Here is a 10,119-nt window from a genome sequence, read left to right as displayed (position 1 = left end):
AGGTCATCCCACAAATTCCTTGCGTCTACTGCATAGGCTACCGTAGCTTGTAGACTTTCCTCCATTGTGTTAAACATCCACGCTAGAATCGTGGAGTTACATCTCTCCCATCTCTCCCGTAAGGAATCATCTTCTCCCGGCTTCTCGAGAGAACCATCAACAAAGGCTAGTTTGTTCCTTGCCCCAAGTGCAATTAGCATTGCACTCGACCATGTGAGGTAGTTATCACCATTGAGGGTGCACCCGATTATCTGAACCCCGGTGCTATCTGATTAAGTTAGGCGATAGACTGGCAGAACTTCCATGCCCCTTCCAGAGCCGTCTCCAACCTTCCTATCCTTTTACAAGCCTGTGTCCTTCACTGGACTCTTCTCATCATCGCTAACATCTGACATCTTGAAGTTAGAAAAAATTTTAATCGGTCCAGGAGTGTAGACGCTCTGATACCATGTGAAGTTTGGATTGATTCCAACTCGAATTGTATTACGTTAATGAGCCATGTAAATAGGTTGTACAATCTCACACAAAAGGAAACAGAGTAATATTCTAAGGCTAAATCTACGATTACCTAGGGGCCGTTTGGATTCAGAGTTAAAGTTACTTTGATTTTGATTTTAATTTTGATTGTGGAAAATGACAAATGAGATGTGATTATAAATTTGACTTGAGAAACGTGTGTTTTTGTTATGTAGTGTGTTGAGTTAAAGTTAAAGTTAAAATTTTTGAATTGGGAAATGTGTATTTTTATTGTGTAGTGTTTTGAATTAAAGTTAAAGTTGAAGTTAAAATCAATTAACTTTGAATCCAAACAGAATTATATATTGAGTAATTAATATCCTATACAACTGTACAATCCAAACAATCCTTAATACCTATATCCAATTAATCCATCATAAGTAAAGCATCAATATCAACATGCATATTATCAATTCCCGGACTCCTCTTCTTAACTACTCTAAATAACGAAAACAAATTTCTCTGGTTTTTTTCCTATGCTCTTACTTTTCTCTCCTTTCCTCTCCTTTCCCAAACGAAAAATTCTATAATACATATGCTTAAAATGCATGTATCATGAAAAAGAGGGTGTATCATAGTCTCACATACTCTCGTATAGTAATTAAAAAGTTTTAGGTTCGATTTTTGTGTTGAAACTATCCATGCATTTTTATTACCTATTAAGATTTTTATTTTATTATGCTAAACTAATAAAAAAAATGTATGACATATATACACGTATCTATTAGAAAAATCTCAAGTAATTTACTTATCGTTTAAGTAAATCATATAAAAAATCAACTATGTTACTTGAAGTCAAGTAGTTTACTTATATGTACTATGCATATAATTCAACCCGATCTATCATACGAACACCTCTCAACCACAAGTAGAGGTCAAGTTGGTTATACCGATGCAATAGAAAAATACAATTATAATGACAAATACATAAAGATATGTAAAATATTAGATCACATGAAATATAAAACCTACAATATTAGATCACATGCAATATGTACGTATACAAAAACTAAGCCATATTTCTAAACCTAATTAGGAAGCATGTAATTCCTTTGGAGAACAATATATTGATTCCTCTTGCGAATGAAAATGCGAGTGAACCTTATTAAATTATTATCGCAAGTCTCAAAATTCTATGAAAATGGGGATCACATGATAGGATCTTATTTCATTTTATTGAAAGGTATAAATGGAGAGATCATTAGTAGGTTTGTTGATTCGAAGACGTCGGGGACGCTAAACTGTACGTACCTATTCGCTTTAAATTTTCTGATTTTTCTCGATCAAGCTCCTTCACTTTCCTCTCGCATAACATGGCTAAACCCTCCAAGCGACATGCACACACACTCTACACCCCTAAACCAACGGGGGCAAAAAAAAAAGAAAAAGGTTTCCAGCCAATGCCCAAACGGCAAACACTAAGCCCTTCAAACACTTCCCGACAGCCTCGTCTCCGTTCATCGCTCAGCCCCCCATCAAGAGTTCCATTCATCACTCAACTCTCCATCAGTTCTCGTGTCAACCGCCTGCTAATTTTACCTCTGGGAACCGCCAGTTGCAATTGGCTCCTATTGTCTGATCTACTTTCGACGGCCTAACATGTCCATTACTCTACATCTTCAAGCCACCTATCATGCCTTCTCCATCTTGATCACCGTGTAAGTGCTTCCTAGAAAAGAACTACTGATCTGCATGATAAAATTCATGCAGGAAAACACGACATTAGAGGAAGGACGATCGTTAGGTTAGGAACATGGATAGGATTTTAGTGTCCAAGGTAGGAGAGGGAAAGAATACGCACTTACCTTAAATCATATTCTTTATGCTTCACATATTTCCAAAAATCTTATTTCGATATCTAAATTCGTTACAGACAATACATGTTTCTTTGAGCTTTATCTAGATTATTTCATTGTGAAGAATCGTCATACGCGCCATGAGCTTATTTCTTTTACATCTATATCATCAGTAACAACAAATTATTTTCTGCAGTGATATCCGCAATTGGATCTTAAATCGACATTAGCAATGCTCTCAGAACAAATAGTTAAGTGCTATGGTCGATTAAAGCACCAGAACTACAAAACTGGGATGAGGACATCCTTTACACTCAGCAAGCACTTTACATTGTCTTGCCTCTCGTGTTAATGTGGTTTAGGTACATACCCATCAACAGCAAAATTTCGGGTCGCAGCAGGAATAGCCAGGCGAATTCCATCAAGCTCAGGTGTAGCAATTACTTGACACCCCAGACGGGACCTGCCAAATCCCAATGAATTTTATCATTTTTCCCAAGAGTGCAAAGATGGAATTTAATCTAGGTTGAAGCAAGAACATGCCACAATACACAAAGAAAACTCACGTATCTGTCAGCCCAAAAGCCAGATCCAACATGTCATTTTCTTCATCGGTTGGGTCCTCCAACTTATTATAGTATTGCATGTTCTGCCACAGTATTCAATTTCTTACTTTTCTATAGCAAATTTCTGAGGTGTTTTAAGTCTCTCAAGTGTCTCAAAACATACCATCACAATCACGTGACATGTTGAACAGGCAAGTGAACCTTCACAAGCTCCTGATATCAAAGAAGCGGTATACTATTAGGATTCAACAATTCATTAAACCCCAAAAATCTTGCACAAGTATTAATCATCCAATAAGGCTCTAAATATAGGGGTAAGAAAAGGATGCCTCCTGTTATGAGAAATATTGAATTTTAAGAAAATTCGTAAGGACTGATGGAGTTGCTCACAAGAGAGAAACTACTACGGAGAGAAATTTGCAATTTTAGAAAGATCTCAAGAAGGAGACATTTACTTGAACTAAAAATATTACGCTAAGCAAGAAGTGCAGAATTAATGAGCTGCATCAGGATGTTTACCTTCGAGTTCTATATCATTTTCATGAGCAGCTTCTAACATTGACATTCCAATAGGGACCTTAATATGCTTTTCTTCTCCATCCTTGTCGACAAAGGTAACAGATATCCTGCAGAAGAATATCCGTGTTACAAAATAATTGTAACTTAAATTTGAGGTAGGCTTGTCAATCCATTTCATTTTAACAAGCCCATCCCTTGCATCTGGCTGCAACTGGCCAAGTGATGTGTGTGTATGTGTGTGTGTGTGTGTGTGAGTGTGAGTGTGAGTGTGTGTGAGAGAGAGAGAGAGAGCTCACTTCTCTTTCTGTTCAACCCTATCCTCATTAGCATTGTTAGAAGCCGAGGTAGAATAAAGGTGATGTTTCTGTATTATGCTATCACAGTACAACTTAGTCTCCACCTCCTGTTGAAACTGTTCCAAATTGCAGATGAACTTTTTAGAGGAATAATAAATTGAACGAGAAGATCAGGCCGCTTTCGAACTATAATATTACACAAAACTTATATAACGAGCAAAAAGACAAAAATGCTCAAAGTAGCTTAAAGTGAACCTAAAACTGCTTTTGTTCAAAATCAAAACTACCAAGTGAACAAAAGCAGCAAAAACCTCATGGAACTTGCAATGACCAGACACTCAACAAAGGCAGCTAATAAAAGACAGTGCAGAACAATAGGTACCTAGAACTCCAACAAATAATAACGATGAAACTCAGAATAATCAAGTCTTATTCAACAGCACAATTATGCTTCTCATACAAAACTCAGATGATGACAATTTCACCAAACAAGACCACCACATCCATTCAATACTATTTATTCCCTACCTAGTCCAAGACCATCTAAAATAGAATGAGTATCTAAAAGCTACCTCTCTACAAGCCCAATGAGCTCATACCTTGGCTTCTGTGAAAGGTATCCAACTACAACTATTAGCTCATTCCATAAAATAGTTTATGGTATGACACATTGCTTGTTTTCATTGGACTCTTATTTTTCCAATTTTCTTTACTTTTCCGTAAGAGCATGCAACTGGGCAACTGGCCCTCTCCAAGAAATTTTCCTCACTAATATATAAAAGTTAGAATACTAATAGCTAAAATTCCAAGGCCCAGATTTTGATAGCACAGTCCAAGCAAAAAGACTTTCAAATCCAGCATTACCGAGTGTCTCGCAAGATTATAAATGATTTAAAGCCCAAAAAATCTGAACAATAGATTAACATTACAGTATTATCAAGAAACCACTAAATGCACAATCTCATGAATACTTATGCACATCTCTAATTCAAATCATAACCAGGTAAGAAGGGCTATATTAACCAACCAAGCTCTAACTTCCTTTTCCATGGATCAATTCCTAATAACTGACTCACTACCGAAATTAACCATGAAATAAGGATGTTCCTCAGACATCACAATCACACGCAGAAGAATTGTAAGAACAACTTCTCCAGCAGAATAAACATTAACTAACCTGACTTTGCACAAATTGGGTGGACGGTCTTTGTAAATAGCCTCTTCTGACTATTGATGTACATTTGCCTGCAGATGTGGAAGAAAGGGAGCCAAAGATAAACTAGCATAAATATGTAAAAATATAGAATTTGGAGAAGTTTCAGAGCTCTGAATTTGAAACGAACATAGCACTAACAGCTTTATGTCATTCAATATAATTTGTCTGGACGCGGAACAGGAGAAAGAGAACGAAGAAATACCTCTTGAAAGCTCACGAGCAATCTGGGTTGCAACTCTTGAAAGCCGATGAACGAACATAATAATCAACACTCAGTTACAGAGGAAATTGGCGTGACTCTTCTTGCTGCCAAGACTTCTCAGGAGGCGTGAACATCTCTTGCAACTTCGTTTCTCATTCAAACCGCCGCCCAGGAGGACTTTCTCGACCAGTAGTGGCGCGACCTGAAGAAAGGAAGTCGACCAATGAGTAAATTCATCGGAACAGTGAAGGAACAAGCTCTCCGTTATGCCCAAATCGGAAAGCCCAAGACACCAGCAGAAATCAATCGTCGAATTTACACGGGTCTCGGTCCCGATTGGGAGCCGATTGTCCTAGCACAGTAGGAGAGAATGCTCACTATGAATACGGATGAACTTCAATCCCGGCTTGTCGGTCACGAGGAGCGTCGTCTCTATGCTCAAGGACCCCAGCCGAATGTCCCAACTACCGGTGCTCCTCTCTCAGGCTTGCTCGGTGCTGTACCCGCAGAAACTCTCTACACAGAAGGACGGAAGAGCAGCAATGGTGGAAAGAAAAACTCCGGGAAGAATAACGGTGGTAAAGGCAAGAGTTTCGGTGGCAAAGGAGGAGGAGGGTCGGGAGATTTCTCCGATCGGGGAATTGGAAGAGGATGGACTAGAAACCCTAATTTTGGGGGGCGGAAGCGTCGGGCAGAGAAGACAAGGGCAAGTCGGGCAATACAACTCGGGTCCGACCCGAGACCCGCAACTGAACCCAGCTTCTTTTGGGCCTCCGGTTAATTTTGGGCCATTTCACTCTGGTCGGCCCAACCCAGCCCATAATATCGCCAGTGGCCCAGCTCCTTTTGGCAAATCAGCTTTCCGGTCCAATTCGATGATTATTTGCCAGATTTGCAATCGTCCAGGCCACACCGCCCCATCTTGTCAGTATTCTGGGGCACAAGCTCATCTGGCCCACGGTGCTTCTCCGAGAATTCATGATCTAAACTGGTACATGAACTCAGGGGCAACACACTGTGTCACATTTGACCTATCCATCCAACCACAATTTTCACGATGATACCTCACACTCAGATCACATCTTCGTGGGTGATGATAAATCAATTCCGGTTCTTGCTTCTGGTTCCTCCACCCTTAAATTATCTCAGCATCCTTTACACTTAAATCATATTCTTTATGCTTCACATATTTCCAAAAATCTTATTTCGATATCTAAATTCGTTACAGACAGTACATGTTTCTTTGAGCTTTATCTAGATTATTTCATTGTGAAGAATCGTCATACGCGCCATGAGCTTATGTGTGGCCCAGCTAAAGATGGACTATATTGTTTCCACCCGAGAGGCAGGCGCATCGACCGTCCTCAAGCTCATCTCTCTGTGTTTGGGTCTAGTGTCCTATGGCATCAACGCCTTGGACACTCATCTTTTCCCATAGTTCGTCGTGCTTTACGTACTTCTTGTTCGATTAATAATGATAGGGGTATTTACCTAAAATAGCCCATGGTTTGCCCGTTTTGTCAAATCTATCCTATGTTTTTTTTTTGTCAAATCTATCCCATGGTTTATTTTTGCATCAAATCTATCCCGGCGTTATCTTTTCCGTCGACATCTAACGGCCGTGCTGACGTGGCACATGGAGAGATAGTGGGCCACAATTGCCATGTAGGCGTCACGTCAGCACGGCCGTTAGATGTCGATGGAAAAGATAACGCCGGGATAGATTTGATGCAATAAGTAAACCATGTGATAGATTTGACAAAAAAAAAGCATATGATAGATTTGACAAAACGGACAAACCATAGGCCATTTTATGTAAAAACCCCATAATGATAATGTTGGTCATATTTGTTCTGCTTATCAAGAAAGAAAATTAATAAATAACTCTTTTCCATCTACTCTTCATAAAAGCACATCTCCTTTTGAACTTGTCCATAGTGATATTTGGGGCCCCGTGCCAATCACTTGTCATATTGATCATCATTGTTACATTCACTTTCTTGATGATTACAGTAAATACTCCAGGTTTTACGTCCTTAAATCTCGAAGGCAATAAAGCAATAAAGGTACGATGATTATCAATTTAGATTTGCTATTCAGTTCTTTCATGCTCCCAATCGACATGGCATAATAGCTAACCTCCTAATGGCTTTTGATCCAGAATAGTGCTACACTTCATAGACTGTTAACTGTGGAACGATTGGCGAAGTAACGATGTGCCAGCTGTACACAACGCCGTCTATTCCATGGCATAAGGAGTGCCTGTTCATGCCACCATTGTCACACTACACTAGAGAAATGGTAAGCCCCCAGCCCAGAGTTTTCATTCTCAACTCAACAATCCCTAATAGAGAAGATTAGCACGAATAATTATCATTAATGCTTGCCATGTACAGATCATGTATATTAGTCGTGTATAGATAGTTTACATACTTAGAACTAGCTTCTATACTTAGAATTCTAATGAATTTCACCTGACACAGTAGTAAGTGAGAATTCAGCCATTTCTTCTCTAATCTTTATGGTATCAGAGCCCAAATCAGGATGACACCCGTACTAGTCCTTAGCTTCTCTTGGTCCTGATCTGACCTTTCTCACAGCCCTTCTCGTTCATACTTCTCTTTCTTCTATTGCTGACACAAATTCCTCACTTATCTCTTCTTCATCCTCATCTCTAGTTATTCAAACACCTTCTAGTATCCCGACCATCCCTGTCAAGCTAAATGGCAAAAATTACCAATACTGGAAAGGTGTTATGACACCCCTACTTGCTACCTATGGGTTGCTGAACCACGTTGAAGGTCAAGCCACTGCACCAAGCAAGACCATCACTGGAGATGATGGTGTTATAGCACCTAATCCCGACTATCTAAGGTGGTAATCCAGAAATAATTTCGCACTAATCTGTGTAATGCTTGCAGTTACAGAGGAAATTGGCGTGACTCTCCTTGCTGCCAAGACTTCTCAGGAGGCGTGGACATCTCTTGCAACTTCGTTTCTCATTCAAACCGCCGCCCAGGAGGACTTTCTCGACCAGTAGTGGCGCGACTTGAAGAAACGAAGTCGACCAATGAGTAAATTCATCGGAACAGTGAAGGAACAAGCTCTCCGTTATGCCCAAATCGGAAAGCCCAAGACACCAGCAGAAATCAATCGACGAATTTACTCGGGTCTCGGTCCCGATTGGGAGCCGATTGTCCTAGCACAGTAGGAGAGAATGCTCACTATGAATACGGATGAACTTCAATCCCTGCTTGTCGGTCACGAGGAGCGTCGTCTCTATGCTCAAGGACCCCAGCCGAATGTCCCAACCACCGGTGCTCCTCTCTTAGGCTTGGTCGGTCCTGCACCCGCGGAAACTCTCTACATAGAAGGACGAAAGAGCAGCAATGGTGGAAAGAAAAACTCCGGGAAGAATAACGGTGGTAAAGGCAAGAGTTTCGGTGGCAAAGGAGGAGGAGGGTCGGGAGATTTCTCCGATCGGGGAATTGGAAGAGGATGGACTGGAAACCCTAATTTTGGGGGGCGGAAGCGTCGGGCAGAGAAGACAAGGGCAAGTCGGGCAATACAACTCGGGTCCGACCTGAGACCCGTAACTGAACCCAGCTTCTTTTGGGCCTCCGGTTAATTTTGGGCCATTTCACTCTGGTCGGCCCAACCAAGCCCATAATATCGCCAGTGGCCCAGCTCCTTTTGGCAAATCAGCTTTCCGGCCCAATTCGATGATTATTTGCCAGATTTGCAATCGTCCAGGCCACACCGCTCCATCTTGTCAGTATTCTGGGGCACAAGCTCATCTGGCCCACGGTGCTTCTCCGAGAATTCATGATCTAGACTGGTACATGGACTCAGGGGCAACACACCGTGTCACATTGGACCTATCCATCCAACCACAATTTTCACGATGATACCTCACACTCAGATCACATCTTCGTGGGTGATGATAAATCAATTCCGGTTCTTGCTTCTGGTTCCTCCACCCTTAAATTATCTCAGCATCCTTTACACTTAAATCATATTCTTTATGCTTCACATATTTCCAAAAATCTTATTTCGACATCTAAATTCGTTACAGACAATACATGTTTCTTTGAGCTTTATCTAGATTATTTCATTGTGAAGAATCGTCATACGCGCCATGAGCTTATGTGTGGCCCAGCTAAAGATGGACTATATTGTTTCCACCCGAGAGGAAGGCGCATCGACCGTCCTCAAGCTCATCTCTCTGTGTTTGGGTCTAGTGTCCTATGGCATCAACGCCTTGGACACTCATCTTTTCCCATAGTTCGTCGTGCTTTACGTACTTCTTGTTCGATTAATAATGATATGGGTATTTACCTAAAATAGCCCATGGTTTGTCCGTTCTGTCAAATCTATCCTATGTTTTTTTTTTGTCAAATCTATCCCATGGTTTATTTTTTGCATCAAATCTATCCCGGCGTTATCTTTTCCGTCGACATCTAACGGCCGTGCTGACGTGGCGCATGGAGAGATAGTGGGCCACACTTGCCATGTAGGCGCCACGTCAGCACGACCGTTAGATGTCGACGGAAAAGATATCGCCGGGATAGATTTGATGCAATAAATAAACCATGTGATAGATTTGACAAAAAAAAAGCATATGATAGATTTGACAAAACGGACAAACCATAGGCCATTTTAGGTAAAAACCCCATAATGATAATGTTGGTCATATTTGTTCTGCTTATCAAGAAAGAAAATTAATAAATAACTCTTTTCCATCTACTCTTCATAAAAGCACATCTCCTTTTGAACTTGTCCATAGTGATATTTGGGGCCCCGCCCCAATCACTTCTCATATTGATCATCATTATTACATTCACTTTCTTGATGATTACAGTAAATACTCCTGGTTTTACGTCCTTAAATCTCGAAGGCAATAAAGCAATAAAGGTACGATGATTATCAATTTAGATTTGCTATTCAGTTCTTTCATGCTCCCAATCGACATGGCATAATAGCTAACCTCCTAATGACTTTTGATCCA

General features: G+C 40.5%; 1 protein-coding gene across 2 annotated transcripts; it reads right to left on the bottom strand.

The window, feature by feature from the left end:
- Window positions 1-2,511: 2,511 nt before the first annotated feature.
- Window positions 2,512-8,159, bottom strand: LOC116213047 (2Fe-2S ferredoxin-like). 2 transcript variants are annotated; one of them, XM_031547854.1, is made up of 8 exons: window positions 8,059-8,159; window positions 5,112-5,211; window positions 4,871-4,938; window positions 3,694-3,809; window positions 3,398-3,504; window positions 3,042-3,091; window positions 2,879-2,961; window positions 2,512-2,775 (listed from the first exon to the last, which is right to left on the bottom strand). In XM_031547854.1, exons 2-8 carry the CDS (start codon window positions 5,167-5,169, stop codon window positions 2,661-2,663), a joined length of 597 nt encoding a protein of 198 aa, XP_031403714.1. In that variant the 5' UTR covers window positions 5,170-5,211; window positions 8,059-8,159; the 3' UTR covers window positions 2,512-2,660. The 2 variants fall into 2 exon arrangements, with proteins under 2 accessions (XP_031403714.1, XP_031403713.1); XM_031547853.1 differs by lacking the exon at window positions 8,059-8,159 and adding an exon at window positions 5,490-5,782 and having other exon boundaries at window positions 5,112-5,313.
- Between the last annotated feature and the right edge of the window lie 1,960 nt (window positions 8,160-10,119).

The sequence above is a fragment of the Punica granatum genome, chromosome 7 (genome assembly GCF_007655135.1).
Source record: "Punica granatum isolate Tunisia-2019 chromosome 7, ASM765513v2, whole genome shotgun sequence".
Taxonomy (NCBI): Eukaryota; Viridiplantae; Streptophyta; class Magnoliopsida; order Myrtales; family Lythraceae; genus Punica; species Punica granatum.
This window is presented reverse-complemented; position numbering and strand designations above follow the sequence as displayed.